The sequence below is a fragment of the Balaenoptera acutorostrata genome, chromosome 7 (assembly GCF_949987535.1).
Source record: "Balaenoptera acutorostrata chromosome 7, mBalAcu1.1, whole genome shotgun sequence".
Classification (NCBI taxonomy): Eukaryota; Metazoa; Chordata; class Mammalia; order Artiodactyla; family Balaenopteridae; genus Balaenoptera; species Balaenoptera acutorostrata.
In genome coordinates this window covers 12,043,700-12,061,628 of record NC_080070.1, presented here as the reverse complement: position 1 = coordinate 12,061,628, position 17,929 = coordinate 12,043,700, and the positions used below count along the sequence as shown (strand labels likewise).

General features: G+C 41.7%; 1 protein-coding gene across 1 annotated transcript; it reads left to right on the top strand.

Moving 5' to 3' along the window:
- The first annotated feature begins 13,118 nt into the window (after positions 1-13,118).
- TAS2R60 (taste 2 receptor member 60) lies at positions 13,119-14,072 on the top strand. Its single transcript, XM_028167118.2, is given in 1 exon segment — positions 13,119-14,072. A coding segment is annotated over 1 exon segment (954 nt).
- The last annotated feature ends 3,857 nt before the right edge of the window (positions 14,073-17,929 follow it).

The window sequence follows — 17,929 nt, the reverse complement described above, 5'->3', positions numbered from 1 at the left end:
ACATTTGGTCCCTGCCTTCAGTTCCTGACACGAAACTCCTAAACCCTTGTAATTTCCTGAGTGTTAGGGGTAACAGGAACATCTTTTGTTCTACTATATGGTCTTTGATCCCAATTCCTGACAAAAGAGCTTCTAAGACTCTTGGCTTCTCTGGAGTGGTAGGAGTGCCTTTTTGTATGCTAATGAGATGATTGGGGGGCCCCAGCTTCAGGATGGGGGCAGGTCACCAGAAAGACCCAGGCTTGATTAGAAGGCTGGAACTTTCACCTCCACCACCAACCTTGGGGAGATGAGGGGTCTGAAGATTGAGTTAATCACCAGTGGTCAATGATTTAATTAATCATACCTACATAATAGAGCCTCCATAAAAACCCTAAACAAGGGGATTCAGAGGCCATTGGTGAACACATCCACATGCTGTAAGGGTGGGGAACTGCACTCAGAAGCCTTCTGCACCTTGTCTTGTTAAGAAGAAACAGGCCCCAAGTGGAGTCACTTGTGTTAAGGCCCCATATCAGCAAACCAAGACTTAAATACCTAACCTAATTGCAGTTATAACCTCTCCCAGAAACGTAAACTTTTCCAGTCAACCTTGAATTACCTGATCAGCAATAATGAGATAGTCCACTGGATGGGCCCCTTCTGTTCCCCTTAGGAGGGCAACTTTGCCTAAAAGAATGCATTTTTTTGCTAATACAGTAATTTCCTTTTTCCTCCTCCTCTCCACCTTTAAAAACTTTTCCATTTCTGTAGCTGAGTGGAGCTCCTTTCTATTGCTGGGATAGATGGCATGCTGCCTGATTCCTTCATTGTGCAATAAAGTCAATTAGATGTTAAATTTTACTACGATGAATTTTGTTTTGTAACAGCCCTATGTAGTTTTCCATCTAGCTGTTCATCTGAATCCTTTATAATAAACCCAAAAACCTAAGTTAATTGTTCCCCTGAGTTCTGTGAGTTGTTATAGCAAATTATTAAACCTAAGGTGGTGGTGTGGGAACCCCCAATTTATAGCTGATTGGTCAGAAGTACAGGTGACAAGTGGAAAGCAGTCTTGTGGGACTGAGCCCTTAACCTGTGAGTCTGCACTAGCTTCAAGTAGTCAGTGCCAGAATTCAACTGTAGGCCATCCGGTTGATGACTGGAGACTGGAGAATTTGTTGGTGTGAGACCCTCTCGCCATTTGGTGTCAGAGTCTTGTGAGTGGACAAACAAGTTTTCTTTTATTGAAAATGTAAATGTTATTCATGATGGAACCATTTATTAAACAATATTTTTTCCTTTCCTGTACGGATTTTTGCTTTCTGTTCAGTTAGTAATTGTTTTGTTTGCTTTTGCTCTCAAACTTTTTTTTTTTTTAATAAAACACTTCATTTCTTTTTTTTAATAACTTTTAAAAAATATTTATTTTATTTCTTTATTTGGCTCTGTCGGGTGTTACTTGTGGCACACAGGATCTTTGTTGCGGCATGCAGGATCTTTCATTGTGGTGCGCAGGGTTATCTCTAGTTGTGGCGTGCGGGCTCTAGGGTGTGCAGGCTCAGTGCCGCATGTGGGATCCGCATTGACCAGGGATCGAACCCGCAACCTGCATCCCCTGCATTGGAAGGCGGATTCTTAACCATTGGACCACCAGGGAAGTCCCTCAAGCTCTTTATCAGTGGTTTAAATCTTTCTCAACAATTTTGGTCTCATCAGGTATTCAAAGATTTTGTCTGAGAAAGTCTCTCCTGGAGCCTCTTGTCCTGCTTCTAAATGGACGTGTCCCCATGCTTGGTGCACCTCCCTTCATTTAGAGATCTGCCTTTTCAATCATCCTAGTGATTTGTTTGCGTCTCTCTTATCTTGGATCTTGTATTGTCTGTACCCCATGTCTTCCTTTATCATGGTGTACTCTCTAGCTTTGGAGGAGTAGTTCCCAGAGAAAGTATATAGAAAGTAAAGTATATAGAAGTATATAGAAAGTAAAGTATATAGAAAGTCTTTTATTGAGACTTGGCTTGGCTTGTCTGAATAGTCTTTATTTCCACCTTGCACTTGAGTATCCAGATAGAGGACCTAGGTTAGAGATAATTGTTAACATTGCCTTTTAGCTTCCAAAATTACTTTCAAGAAGACTAAAACCACTCAGTTTCTAATATTTTGCATTTGGTATCCTCCCTCTTTTCCCTCTGTAGAAGCATTGTAGGATCGTCTCTTTATGCTCAGTATTCTGAAATTTTATGATGATGTGCCAGATGCTTGGTGGATCCTTTTAACATGAAAATCCATATCCTCTAGTTCTGGGAATTTTTCTTCATTTATTTTGTTGATGCTTTTCTGCCCTCTATTTATTATATTTCTCTTTTTAGAATTTCTATTACTTGGGTGTTGGATATTGTGGACTGGTGTTCTCTGTTTTTTCACTACATTTTTTTTTGTTTTTGGCTGTATTTTCTGAGATACTTCATAAATTTTATCGTCCAACTTTTCTACTGAGTTTTAAATTTCAGATGTGCTTTTATTTACAAAGAGCTCCCCTTTTGAAAATTTTGAGTGTTGCTTTTAAACAACATTCTCTTATTTTATATAGTTTTGTCATTTTCTCCTAATTCTCTGGGAATATTGATATTGGAGGGTGGGGGGAAGATTTCTTTATCTTGCTTTGTTTTTTCCTCCAAGTAGCTGTTTTATTTCTTTGTTTTGGTCTTTTCTCAGATGTCCCAAACTCCTTGTTGTCTGCTGAGTGAGGGATGGAAAGGCTGCTTGGAAACCAAGCTCATGAATGGGACTTGTTGACCATAGGCTTCACTGTAGAGTGATTGACTGGGCCAATTATTTGAGGACTCTGATATCAGTGTCTTTAGAGGACTCTCTGATGTCTTCCTCTGGGAAAGTTCAAATTCTTGGAAAAAGGCTATTCTTACCTCCTGCCTGGAGGGTGAAGGCCTGGGTGCCAATGTTCTGGACTCGAAGTGAGGGGAAAGCATTTGTCCACCTAATTTCACAGTTTTCAATATACCTTTGCCTCAAATGTATTTAATATGCACCCAGCTCAAAGATCCTGTTTAACCCTCTCCAGAGGATACACCTCCAGTCTTTTCCTGGGGTAGGCAGGAGTGGTTGCTCAGTTATGCGAAAGGGGAGAAGTGATCTGGGAATCTGAACCTTAAACTGACTTTTTGCTAATTTTTACCATTTTTTCTTTGATAGTACCTGGTACCACAAATCCTGAGTAAAAGTCAGGTTATTTTTTGATTTTTCCTTCTGCCTGCACAGAGTTCAGTTTCCTGACCTCTGCTCTGTTTTTACCACTCTTCCATCTACATACTTTCCAGCCTCCCAAATGTTTGTGCTGTCATTGTGAATTGGTGCCTTGAAGATAATTTTTTAAAAATTCCTTTACAGTCAATTTAGAAGAGGTTTGGAAGGGAGTGAAAGAAGAAGCATTGACTCAATCTGTCTTTTTCCCTCTTGATAACTTTTGATCTAGGACAGTAGTTTCAAATTTGTTTTTTCAGTGGAGTTCTGTCTTTAACTTAGATCTTATGCAGAAGCTCAGTCTAGAAAGTAGATATAAACAGAGCTGCTTTGTGTGAAGAGAAGATGAGAAGCTGTGGTTCTACTTTCTCAGTTTTCCTTTGCCCCTTCACTACTAGCAGGAGCCCATGGAAGGCATGGCTTCTAAACCACAGATTTAGAAGTTGTTGAACATGATTTCTCTCTCCAGTAGACATTAGAGTGAACTTTATGGCAGTATGGAAGGAGCATTGATTTATTCTTTAAGAGATTAATTGTATTGCTTCTAATTTGTTTAAATGGTGCAAGACAGAGAAAGAACTATTTAAAAAATTTTTGATTTCAAATAAAATTGGACTCTGGACCTCCTTGCAGGCTAACCTTATCATCATAAAAATGCTATTTTTATTTGAAAGGAAACTGTATAAATTTACCTGAATATTAAAAAATGTTTAACTTGCTTATACATTTTGATAATTGAGGATGTTGGAAATTCCCAATTTAATTTTAGAGAGCTAAAATGCTGTTTTATATTGGATTGCTGTCAGATCCAATGTTTTATCCAAAATTATTTACTTAAATAGAAGAGTGAGAGGAAGTCTGTAGGGCCAAAATATTATTTAGAACTCATTCTGTATGAGCATCATTGAAACTGCATGATTTAGCTTCATATTTATGTGCAGTCTCTCCATTAAAAACATTGTTATTTCCTTCCTTCTCCACCTTTCTATGGCACAGACCATCAGTTACCTGATGAAACCATGGAAGAATATGGAAGTATTTGCACACTGCAGGTCACTCAAAGGTCCAGTGGGGAATGGACACCAAGATTTACAAACCTTGCCAAATAAAATGTGTATTTTCACATGTCTTTAAGATGACTCAGTGAATTTTTGAACGTAATAAGAAAAAATAAAACAAAACGAAGAAGCAAACTAATGAACGGAAACCAAAAAACTCCTTTACAAGTGTCGAGCACCAAAATGAAGGAAGTACAAACAGATCTTTTTGGAATCATACACTTGGAGTCTGGCTTTCTGCTGTTATGTGTTTGACACTAGCATCATTTCATAGAAGACTCAGGCATCATCTTAAAAAAATATTGCCAGTTGTGCTACAGAAAAGGATTTATATGTTTCATTTGCAAGCATGAGACACCTTTAGAAAGGAGAAACACGACCCAAACTCTTGTGAGAATCACCTGGTATTTTTGATTGCTTTTGTGTATTGAAAGGGCTCTTAACAACAACTCAAAGAGTTGCTCTGCCTGTGGCCTCTTTTGGAGGCAGATGATGAATGGGATGTTGACTAAAAACTATTCACAACCTAAAGGTTGAGGGTTATGTTTTATTTGGAGGGAATTTTTAGGTCTTCAAGCCCAGGAGGCAGCATCTCAAGGAACCCTGAGAAAACTGCTCCAAGGAGGCAAGGGGGGGGGGCTAGGGGGAGCAAGCAAGGATATATAGGAGCTTTGCAACAAAGGGCAGGTAGTCTGAACGTCAAAAATTATTGTTAATGAAAGAAAACCAGATATCCCAAGTTAAGGAATTTAGCACTTTTCTATGTATGGGAAGATGCAGGAGTCTGGGCTCACTGAAATCATTCCTTTGAGATGCACTTCAGCTGTCTGGGGCCAGTATCCTGTGTTTTCATATCCTGAGTTTCCTCAAGGCTCACCATGGGGAATGGCTGCAGTCTGATGGCTGCTGGATGGCAGGTATGCTTTTCCTTCCTGAGTTTCCTTAGTCGGCTTGTGGCTGCAATCGCTGTTGACAGTGACATCCTTTGTTTACTGTTATGGCAGGCAATATTCCATTTATTAGGGACATGGGACCTCTCTAAGACATGTCTAGTGGAGCACTGAGAGATGGATGAACAGGTGCCTGAGGAACGGTACTCTTTCAACCTTCTTATAGAAGAGTATCAAAATGGGAGAAAACATTCACTTTGTAGAGCCGTTAACTGTAGAAAAGGAAAAGTCTTGGGAAAGACTCTTTCTGGCAAAGCATATGTTTTGACGACTGTGCAAGTCACATGAAAGTTGCCTGTGAACACACAGGGAACACTTGGTTACATGTGACTACAACAGGGCGTGTGTACCATGGCCTCAACTTACTTCTTGATGACATCATGAAGCTGGCCTTTCACCAAAGGATTCTGAGAAGAGCCAAAATGTTGTGAAACCTGCAGAAACCACGCATTGCTGCTGTCTTTGAGAAGCCAGAGAAAACAGGCAAAGAACTAAATCATGTCACTGAAGCTGTGTTGCAGAACCATTGGTCAGATTGGATTATCTGCTCTTTGATAACCTTTTGAGAAAAATAAAGCAGCTCTTCAAGCTAGTGACATAACCTCTTTCTCCTGAGGTCTCCACTGTAAATAGTTAACCTTGGTTTTATTTATTTTAAATCTTTTACACATAGACTTCTCACCTTTGGAATCTTGAGTGAGACCATGTGAAGTGGGAAGCAAGGCTATTATCTGTGAATGGTCATGGGGGAGGACCCTGACTCCGGGATCTTCCTTGCTTCACCACCTTTACCTCTGTTTTCTTATACCCTCCTCTCTCTTTTCGTTTTCCCCCTTTTTGGTCTGTTTTCACGTTCACAGGCATTCCTGCCTTTTGCAACCCACTTTAGTTGGATCTTTCTTAATGGCTACCTGAGCCTGGGTTGGCTGATCTGAACCAGTGTCCCTTTGCATGGTCGGCAGTGGAGGCAAAATGTAACGTGTGAAATCACTTTATAAATGGCAAGGTGATGTTTTAACAGGTGGGTTGTTATTATCTTAAGCATTATTATAGGAAGTGGTTCATCCCACAGACAATAGTCCCTCCCTGGGGGCTTGTTCTGAGCTTTATTCTTAGCTCTTCTTATCGTCCCACCAACTCTTGCTTCCCCTGGCTCTTGTTGTGATGTCCACTCTGGATCTGATCTCCCTATTTCCATTCTCTGTCTTTCCCTTCTTCTCATTATGATGTATCTATTCTCTCTCATTTCCTCAGAGGCTTTTTGGGAAATGACTAATTTTGGTTTTCTAAGCACATTGAAGCTAAAGTGTTAATGGCTAACAGATTTGATGTTAACACATTAGGGAAACTCACTTTTTAAGTAGAGACTCCTTGAACTCCAATATGGAGCCTGCCAGTGAAATTTTTGGCAGCATGAGCAGTCACTGGAAGGGAAAGGGAGCCTTTTCTTAGTGCTTCCAAGACTTGTGCATATGTATGACTTCTTATTCCACTCATATGTAATACATGCAGGATATGGAATAAAATATTAACTTGGGACATGAAGGGTCAGGGAAGGTTTGTGGTTATGGGAGGCAAACAGGGATAAGGACTTTTTCTAACTTTTAAGGAAAAGTTAGACATAGTATAGTGAGAAATGTAGTGCAAAATATGAGTATTTTCAATCACCCTTGAAACCTCTATTCTGTTACCATTTTCCTACATCTGGCCCTAATGAAGAACAGGCAGATACAGGTTTGGCAAACAGAGGCAGGGTGTCATTGAGCTGGGAGGGATTTGCATGCCCGGGGAAATCACGGGGATCCTCTTTTCAAATCCTGGAGGACCGGCAGGGGTGGGGGTGGGGAGGTGGTGGTGTTTGCTTGTTGCTACGCTTTTGCCTGAATCCAAGGAAAGCCTCTGAATCTATAGTCTCAAGAGAGTGTGGCTTGTCTAGAGAGGCTGTGGATGTCCCCCAGCGCCCCGGAGGAGAAGCCGAGTCTGAGCAGAGCCTCCCTGGAGAAGATGCCCTCCTCACACATGTTGAACTCCATGGTCATCTTTTTCCTGGAGTTGTTGGCTGCCATGCTGCAGAATGGCTTCATAGTTACTGTGTTGATCAGGGAGTGGGTACGATGCCAGACACTGCTTGCAGGCGACATGATTGCAGCGTCCTCCTTGGCCGTCTCCTGGTTCTGTCTGCATGGGATGGCCCTCCAGGACAACCTCGTGGCCGCCTTTGATTTGGGTTCCAAAATTTACTATTTCAGCATCCCCTAGGACTTCATCAACTCTCTCACTTTCTGGCTTACTGCTTGGCTTGCTACATTCTACTGTGTGAAGATCTCATTCTTCTCTCACCCCATCTTCTTTGGGCTGAAGTGGAGGATTTCTCGGTCAGTGCCCAGGCTGCTGCTGGGCTCCCTGATCTTATCTGGTCTGGTAGTCATCCCATTAGACACTGGGAATACAATTCTTGTGCAGATGGTTGCTGCCCAGAGTTCCCATGGAAACAACACCCTGGCTGGTAGAATACAGACTGTCTCTTTGCACTTTTTTCTACCTCATGTAATTATTATGTGGTCAATTCCATTTCTCCCGTTCCTGGTGTCCACCCTCTCACTCGTGTTCTTGCTGTGCCGGCACTTGGGGCAGATGAGGGACCATAGACCTGGCCCCGAGTGATCCCAGCACCCTGGCTCACACCATGGCCCTGAAGTCACTTGCCTTCTCCCTCGTCTTCTACACGTCGTATTACCTGTGCCTGATTATTGTTGTTATAAACATCCTAACCCTCCGGAATCACTGGCGCTGGGCCTGGGAAGTGGTGACCTATGCAGGCACCTGTCTGCACTCCAGCATCTTGGTGCAAAGCAGCCCCGATCTGAGAAAGGCCCTGAAGAAGAGGCTTTGGAGAGGGGCAAGAGGGACAAGGAGCAGTTTTTCTCACCAGTGTCAGTAACAGCCGTCACCGGACAAGCCCATGAGTGGCAAGGACACACAAGGATTGGGTGCTGTCCTTCTCTCTTTTCATTTCCTCCTTTCTTCCCCACTCTTTCTGCACCCCATTAATTCTTTTTCCATCCCTCTCTGTTTCTGCCCTCCCTTCCACTGCTCCTCGTCTCTCGTCTGGGTCCCAAACCACCTTGGACTAGAATGGTGGCCTCATTTCCTCACAGGCCTCTTTCACTCTCTACACAAGCAGCCCTAATAGTATATTCTCCAAGCATCATTTTGGTCTGTATTCCCTTTACAGAGACCTGTAATGGTTGTCAGTTGTTCTGTGGTCAACCTAAAGTTTTTTTTGAATGGTGACATAGGTTGTCTCATACCATCCCACACCATCCCACACACATCAATTGCCCTCCTCAACCTTGCTGTGCTCTCAGAGCTCAGCCTCTCTACTTCAGCCCAGGAAAGCTGCTTTCTGTCTCCCCGCATGCTCTTCCCTGCAGCCTGTGGTCTTTTGGCCCATCTGGAACTTCCTTCTTTCCTTTCTCTGCTGTTTTTTGCCATTCCCTTCTTTTGTGCCCTGCTTAAGACCAGTTCCACCCATGGAGCTTTTTCTTTTGAACAATTGATGTCTGAGGGCATGTATGAGTTTTGTGCCACTATAGGACCTGCCCATGGTTTTGTGTGTTTGGTATATGTTGAATTAAAAGGAATTTTCTGATGTGGAAATGCTTTGGCCAACAGAGGATAGAAAAGGAAAGCAAAGGAAATTTGCTATAGTTTTTAATTTTGAGAATCTTACTCTTCCTGTCCGCTCATCCAGGAGGTGGACCCTGGATGCCGATGTCTAGGATGGTAGTCTCTAAATTAGGGTGTTTGCATCCCGGAGTGTGTGCAAAATGATCCATTGGATGTAGAAAGGAGAGCGTGACAATTTCCATTGCCATTTATTTTTATCTCATCCTTTTAATCCCTATTTCTGATATGTGTTTTATGATGTACATAATGTGTTAGTAGAGTATTACGAGCATATAATTAAAGTAAATAAACATGCATATGGTGGAATTCATGTTCATAATTTTTTTTTTTTAACTGATGGAGTTTACTATAAAAAAGTGTGGAGACCAAGAGACCAGAAGAGATTAGGAAAAACACCATACATGGTTAACAGATTTATATGTCTGAGCTAATCAAGATAGGAGTAATAAACAACAGAACAGAATCGAGTTTACAAAGGATTTTCAAATAAATAACTGCATTTATGATAAGTTGTCCAACAGTCTTGGGAGCTGAGACCCCAAAACATTATGTCATAATGCTAGCTGGAGGCTGAGCTACGGCAAGAAGAGCAAGAAAGAGGAACAGAGATGAGGTAACAGGGTGAGGAGTTTTCACTTGGAAGAAGAAGATTAGGGCTTTAAAAGAGGAGATTCCCAAATTGTAGGAGAGGAGCACAAGGGATTTCCCAAAGAGTAGAGAGAGGGTGAAGCTGGATAGAGGAAACTGTGGAAAGCTGGGACTATCATAAAGAAATTTTTTCTTTTTTCCTTTCTTTTTTTTTTTTGGCAGCAATATGAGTGAGCTGGGAGGGCAATAATAAATTGTGGGGACTGAATTTTGGGGCTTAAGCCACAAGAGGGATGGGTGGAGGCAGCAAAGGCAGGAGCATCAGGGATGTCACCTGGAAGACTGGCTTTCCCTTGGACAGAGCTCCAGAACTTTACTGAATGTCTTGGGTGGGAGGGGAATGGTAGTGCGACTCTCATGTCCTGCAACATTTTCATAGCCTTTTGATTTATGCCAGGGCTAGTGGGCTTATCTCAGGAGTTTTTAATTGGTTGATGTTCTCAACCTCCCTTTCCTAGGCTCTGGCTTATAAGAGCCCATAAACATTTGGTGGCTCCATCTTCACCAAAGACACAGCCTAATATCTCACCCTGACTTTCAGAGCCTTCTGGGATCTCTCGCCAGCCTGCCTTTTCAGCCTGATATGCCACCATTCCCTTATGGAAATCCTCTGCTGTAGTCAAACTTATCTATTTCCTGGACATAATCACACTTCCATCTCCTTTACTGGTGTCATCTCTCTGTCCTTTCAACATACAAGACAGCACCTTTGCTGTCCCCCAGTGAAGGGGCTGCTGATGTTACTGAATGCTTCTCAGAATTCTTGGGATGGAAATAGGATGACACATACATTTAGAACCACAGCCTGGGAGTGCTCCTTTTTTATCCTCCGAGAGAGAGAACTGAGCTAAGTTTCCCACACAGATAATGTACTCAGGATTCCTACCTCTACCACCCTCATGATCATACATACAAAGACTACCTGTGAAAATTTCAAAATTCTCGGACTTGGCTTCCACCAAATAAGAAACTCTGAGAAAGCAAAACGTAACAAACAAAAAGCGCAAACAACAAAAGAATCACCATAAAACATGTTCCATATTAAAATACAAATGATTGTTCACACTTTTGGATTAACTTAATCTGCACATAGTGTATGTCCAGTAAATGTTTGTGGTTTATGATTAGTGCATGAAAGCACTTTGAGGGCAGACACCTAGTTCATTGTTACAGCCCCAGCGCCTTTCACAGGGTCATTATGATATACAGGAGATGCTTATTAATTGTTGTTGGTCAAATTGAGGGTTAACAGCATATTTTTCCCATTATATGAGCCATCAAATATGTAGGAAGTAGATGGGAAAAGATATGAATTTTCCATATTGAGAACTTTGTGGCTGGCCAGACGCCAGAGCTACGAGCTCAAAGTTTGCTTTGTTGCTCCATGTTCCAGGAGCAAACAGCCAAATGTCAGCCAGAGGAACAAGGGCAGGGTAGAGAGCAGCTGGGAACTCTATCCCCTGGAGATTTGTATCTTCTGAGAAAGGCAGAGTGAATTAGTTTCCTTAGTTCACCTCTCCTTTCCCCAAGATCACCGTGTTCACTACAGCAAGGCTTCTGTGTTGGAAGGACAGTTCTATCTGGACCTTTGTCTCAGGTGAACTGGGAACTAGAAAGAGATGCTGAGAGTTCTGGATTCTATTCTGTCTTTGTGGGGTTCTATACATGGAAATAGTAGTCTATGGTGCTGGTCAGAAATGAGTGTTCTATAAAATACTCCCTCGCTCTCATGTTACTTGATCCTGAGCCTTCACTATTGCCCTAGCTGACCCAGAACCATTTCTGCTTGCCTTACTCTCTGTGACACATTAACCTGCTCACACGCACCTGAGTAAGTAAGCACTCACCTGATTGCTTTTTTTTTTTTTTTTGATTCTTTGAGCCTCATTCCTATTGAAAATGTGGCCTTTGCTTACTCCACCTTCCTCTAATTAAAGTAGATATCCAATATTTGGTGCCTTGGACCTCTGTTGCATCCCTGATGCTCTCCTGAATGTTCCTTGGACTACTTGTCCCTCCACAGGGTGGATATCATTATAATAACAATTGTCATCACCACCTTACTTATTTCTTATACAGGTGTAGAGATTTCTAGTTTCCACATATACATCCATATATGTGTGTATATATACATTCACATATATTTGTGATCCATATTTTATAGATGAAGAAAGAGGGGTTCAGAGAGGTTAAACGACTAGTCCAAAGATCCATAGATAGTGACTGTGACAAAACTCAAAACCTGGTCTTCTGACTTCAGCTGGGGATGAAGAAGATAGGAGTACAAGATGTGCTGCTAACCATGCAAAGATTTCTGGTCTTGGAGTCAGTTTGGGTCTTGGTCTTTTCTCCATATAACTGTGACTTTAGGTGGGAGTCTTAATCTATAACTTGAGACTTCATTTATTCATCTATAAAATTATTTAATGCCTTTTTTTGATGTTTCTAATGTTTAAAAAATTTTTTTTTTTATTGGGGTATAGTTGTTTTACAATGTTGTATTAGTTTCTACTGTACAGCGAAGTGGACTTCCATGTGCTATAGCAGGTTCTTATTGGTTATCTATTTTATACATACTAGTGTATATATGTCAATCCATTTAATGTCTTCTTTCACTCTGAAAACTGAGATTCTAGTCCTAGAATCTAGTCTTATCCTGTGAATTAGAACAGATGATACTTTTCACATCTTACGGATGGAGAAACTGAGGCACAGAGGGGCCTACTGACATACCCAGTAACTCACAGTGATGGTGGAACTAGGACTAACACTTGCCTTGATTCCTAGCCCAGAGTTCTTCCTGCCATAGCCCATTAGTGCTATAGCTATCATAGTAGGGTTTCCTATATGAAATGCCCTTTAAAGGTCACTAATAAAATATGGTTAAAAAATTCACTTGCTTGATTATGTATAATTGTCTGCTATGTTCTATTTGATGATAACAGTCACCACAAGTAATAGTATTTGAATTAACCTCTCTCAGTAGAGGTTTTGTTCAGTTTTCTGCCTGTCAAAGGGGTTTTCTAAGGCACTTGCTTCATAGGGTCATTGTGAGAACTAAAGACAATGAAGATCACTTAGAACAATGCCCAGAATATACCAACCAACCAAGGATGTGAGCTCTGACTGTTAGTAGCAGGTGTGCTCACTGGATTTCGTCACAGAGCAGCCAGTAGGTGTGTGGTCATATCTTAGGTGTCAGTTTAGAGAGGTATAAGCTCCCATGTAAGGGATGCCAAATGCAAGGGCTTGATATAGTATCCACACCAGTGTTCATATGGGCAGACAGTAGGCAGAGGAAGGACAGGCAAATTCATGGGCAGGCAGGGGGACTTTTGAAACTGAGCCTTAATGATATTTGCATCTATTCTGAGAAGAAGAAACCTCTTCACCCTCCTCAGATAGCCCACATCCTCTACTTTATCCTCTGTACGTAGGGAAGCTGGAGAGACCAGCATCATACAGGACCTTCCAGAGCCACCCTACAGGAATAGACTTTGAAGTCTTGGGACCCATCTTGTCTGCAGGAGAGATGAGTGGAGAGGACATGGTTCCAGGACCTCAGTTGGCTGATAAGAGAGCCTTTATCTTTGCTATCATTTTATTCCTTTTGTGCTTGGTGGCAGTGGTGGGTAATGGCTTAATCACCGTGGCACTGGGCATGGAGTGGTTGCTGCAGAGAACTTTGTCACCCTGCAATAAGTTATTGGTCAGCCTGGGAGCCTCTAGCTTCTGTCTGTGATGGGTGGTGATGAGTAAGAACGTTTATATTTTCCTGAATCCAATAGCCTTCCCATACAACCCTGTATTCCAGTTCCTAGCCTTTCAGTGGGACTTCTTGAATGCTGTCACGTTATGGTTCTCCACCTGGCTCAGTGTCTTCTACTGTGTGAAAATCGCAACCTTCACCCCCCCTGTCTTCCTCTGGCTAAAGCAGATGGTGTCTGCATTGGTTCCATGGATGCTGCTCAGCTCTGTGGGGCTCTCCAGCTTTAGCGCCATTCTATTTTTCATAGGCAACCAGAGAGTATAGCAGAACTATTTAAAGAGGGCTCTGCAATCTTGGAATGCCACTGGGAATGCTATGAGAACATATGAGAGACTCTACTTCTTCCCTTTGAAAATTGTTACCTGGAGAGTCCCTACTGTTGTCTTCATCGCTGGCACGGCTTTGCTCATTACATCTCTGGGAAGACACACCATGAAGGTCTCCCTGTCCATCTCAGGCTCTCATGATCCCAGCACCCAGGCACACATCAAGGCTCTCCTGGCTCTCATCTCCTTTGCTGTCCTCTTCGTTTCCTATTTTCTGTCACTGGTGCTCAGTGCCTCAGGTGTGTTTCCATCCCTGGAATTCAGGTACTGGGTGTGGCAGGCTGTGATTTATCTGTGCACAGTAGTCCGCCCCATTGTTCTTTTCTTGAGTGACCGCAGGCTGAGAGCTGTGCTAGAGAGGGGCTGCTCCTCAGGGCATGGGGCATCTTGAGTTGGAATTGATGAAAAGCCTCAGAGACTCTACTGCAGAAGGCCTGGGTAGAACGGGACATTGCTTCTTTAAATCTCTTTGCCACATTTAATGCTCTTTTCCTCTTTGATGCATTTCATGATTTCAGTGAAATAGGATTTCAAGGTGAGATGGAATGTACTGAACTAGTGGTCTAGTGTCACTGATTTGCACTCAGCAAGTGCACTGATTCGCACTCAGCACTCAGCTGATATAGTAAATGTTCCCTGTGGGACTTGATGTGGCCAAAGAAGCAGGAAAATTTCATTTCCCTGTGACTAAACTCTTGGTGTTTAAAATTATCCTTCTGGAAACTGGATGCAAGGATCCTGACACATGATTCACTTTTTTTTAAAAAAATTAATTTATTTTATTTTTATTTATTTTTGCCTGTGTTGGGTCTTTGTTGCTGCACGCAGGCTTTCTCTAGTTGCGGCGAGTGGGGGCTACTCTTCATTGCAGCACACGGGCTTCTCATTGCGGTGGTTTCTCTTGTTTTGGAGCACGGGCTCTAGAGCGCAGGCTCAGTAGTTGTGGCGCATGGGCTTAGTTGCTCCGCGGCCTGTGGGATTTTCCCGGACCAGGGCTCGAACCCGTGTCCCCTGCACTGGCAGGCGGATTCTTAACCACTGCACCACAGGGAAGCCCACGATTCACTTTTTATCTGTTGAATCAGACTGGAGAAGATTTTTGGAAACTCAGTTTTCCTGTGGCTTCATCCTGTAAAACCATATTTCCTTTTTCATCCTTAGCTCATTTCTAGCCATCTAGTGCAGTGAAGCTCTCTTTCCTTTCATGCAAGAGTTCCTGGTGTCTGAACTCTCTTTACAGAGCATGGTGTGATTTGTGCATGTGTGCAGCTGTGTGTGTTACCTGGGATTTGTATATTCGCAGATTACCTTTTGAGATCCCCCTGAATTCTAGGGGTTTATGATTTATATATGGTTTATGTCCTCTACAATAGCCCAGTCAGTTAGTCTGTTCTATAAATGTTAAGGTCCATGAACCCAGATGTGACTTCTTTTATGTTGCTATTGGGACCTAGTAAAATTTTTGACATGGAGAGGTTCATCTGTTTCTGATGCATAAGATTTAAGAAGAAGACTCCCGGCTTGGTTTGATGAAGCATGTAGACTGCTTTTCTGCCTTTCACAGATTTTCTCAAACTTTCCTTAAGCTCAGTGACCTCTTGAACCATTCAAACTGAGATCCCTCAATGTCCCTGTATTTGCTTTAAAATCTCTCAGCGTCATTTCCTGTTTTTCCTCCCCCTTCCCTCTGTATTAGAAGACAGGTCCCTGCTTTTGGCTTTTCAAGGCTAACATTCATGCTATCCTAGCGCCATGCTCTCCTGCCTCTTTTCTATCCCTTGCTGAGTCAAGAATTCCCACTTCTACACCAGTCTTCAACCTTTTCCTCTTTACTGTCCTTCCCTTCTTCAATGTGCCTCTTACCTTCTCTCCCTCCAAAAAAATCCCCTCCACTCTTTCACTCCCTCAAGTTATCATCCTACTAATTAGTCACTTGCTGAGAGTCTCCCCATGGGCACTTAAAATCTCCTGCTGCCCTTTCTGTTGAAATGTGTTTATAAAGGACGCACATGAGTTCCTGATCCCTAAACATGGTATTATCCTCAGCCCCCATTTTCATGTGTCTCTGTAATAGTTGCCTCTCTTAATTAAAAATGATTTCTTAAAAAAACGGATTAAAATATTTTACAAAAAGTAATACCTGATTTTGGTAGAAGATTTTAAAGCAGGAAAATAAACATCACCAGTAATTGCTTACCCACATGTCTTCCTAAAAGTCCTTCTCTTGGCCTCTCAGATGCTGCACTAAGTTCTGTTCCCTGCTCTGCGGCTCCTTTCGTGTCTTCCTCACTATCTGTTCATCATCTTGACTCGGTTTTTTCCTTCACCAGCCCTCTTCCTTCCTTGACATGAATCTTCTCCTTTTTCCTTCATGTTTACATCTACTCACATAGTTTCAATTATGACCTTCATGTGAATAATCACCAACGCCTTGACCTTCCTCAAAACTCTAAGCCTATATTTTTTTCTGCTTGCTGAGCATTTCTATCTGATAGTACCATGAGCACTTCAAACTTAGCAAGTTTGTAACAGCTGTCCTTTTTTTCTTCCTCCTCTTTCTTTCCCTCCACCGCCCAGTTGAATCTATTTTTTTCTATTATTGATATCTAATAAATCAGACTTACCAACTCTGAGTTAGTTTTCACTCCTCACTCTCCACTGAACCCTTCTGTCTAATCAGCAACTTGTCTTCAATTGGTATCCTTGTAGTATCTCTATTATCTGTTCCTTTCTTCCTGTTCCTGTAGATCCTACCTTAGATTAGACTGTCCTCTTCTCCCACCTAGACTGCTTATATTTCTTTTTCACCACTTGCTTCATTGCAGTGCCTTCTCTCCCACACTCCCCCGACCCCCAGTCAAAAGTACCATTACCAGATTGATCTCTTGACAATTTCACCCACACCCTTATCACTGTTCAGTGCCTATCAATTAAAGCACATGTCCCTAAATTGGCATTCATGGACCTACACAATGTGGAAATAGTTTTATCTTTCACTGCTTCCATTCTAGTAGAACCAACCCTATTTTGCAGCAAAATTTGGGTTATCATTGTTCTGGACATGCCTGGAACTTCCTCCATGACATGCTGAAATGTGTTCTCTTATCCCACATCTACCTGTCAAAATCCTATTTAATTTTTTTTCCTGTTTAATTTTAAAGGTTAATTCAAATGGCTTCTCTTCAGGGAAGCTTTTCTGGACGCCCCCACACCTCAAGCTTTGATCTCTCACTTCAGAAGACATACAAGTGGGGTGTTGCTCAGTTGTGACATGAATTCTGCCTTGTGGTGGTGTGATCCGTATACTCATTTTATTCTCCTTAGTAGATTTTAAAGTTCTGGCAAGTGTGGGCTGCCTCATAGTCTTCCATGTGTCTCCTGAAGCACTTATAAATACTTGAACAGAATGGTTCTCTTGCATATGGAATCCAGCTGTAAGCACATGTACTTTTGTCTGTATATACATAATCTGGGCTACCCACTACTACCAATTATATTTTTATGGTTATATTTGAGCTGTATGCCATTCATTGTTTGGCCAGCTTATTTTTGGAGGTCAAACATATATTCTGTTTCTCTTGAGTTATGCACAATGTAGGAATAATAAATGGATGAGAGAGTAAAATTTGCTTGATTTTGTGATACCTTTACCTTCCTTCTTTCTTATGCATTTACATGTTGCTAAGCAACTGTGAAGCTCCTTCCTCTGGAAATATAAGGGAAGTGCCATTTCTCCCCTTGGTTACTGACCCAGTGGACCTTTCCTAAGCAAACTATCAACTACTCTTTGTTCCTTCCACTCTATATTATTAGGCTAGGAGATGGAACATCTACCAGAATCTGAATGATCTCCCCACAGGGAGAAATTCCCTTGGAACTTGAACACACAGGGAAATATAAAAGAGAAGTAGGGTTTGTTGTATTTTTAAAATACCTAGTAATTATAAAGCAGAAACTAACACACCATTGTAAAGCAATTATACTCCAATAAAGATGTTAAAAAAATATCTAGTAATATTATTATCATTAATTTTTGCCTATAGTCTAATTTCATCATGCTTTATGATGGTATTAATAACAATCATTTGTGAATGCTTATCTTGTGTGAGGCATGGGGCCAGAAAATTTATTTACTTATATCCTTTATATACTTAATTCTCAAACAAACACTGCAAAGTAGAAACTGAGGTTTAGAGGAGTTTACTGAGGTCTCATGGTCAGTGTATGATAGAACTGTGATACTTTAGT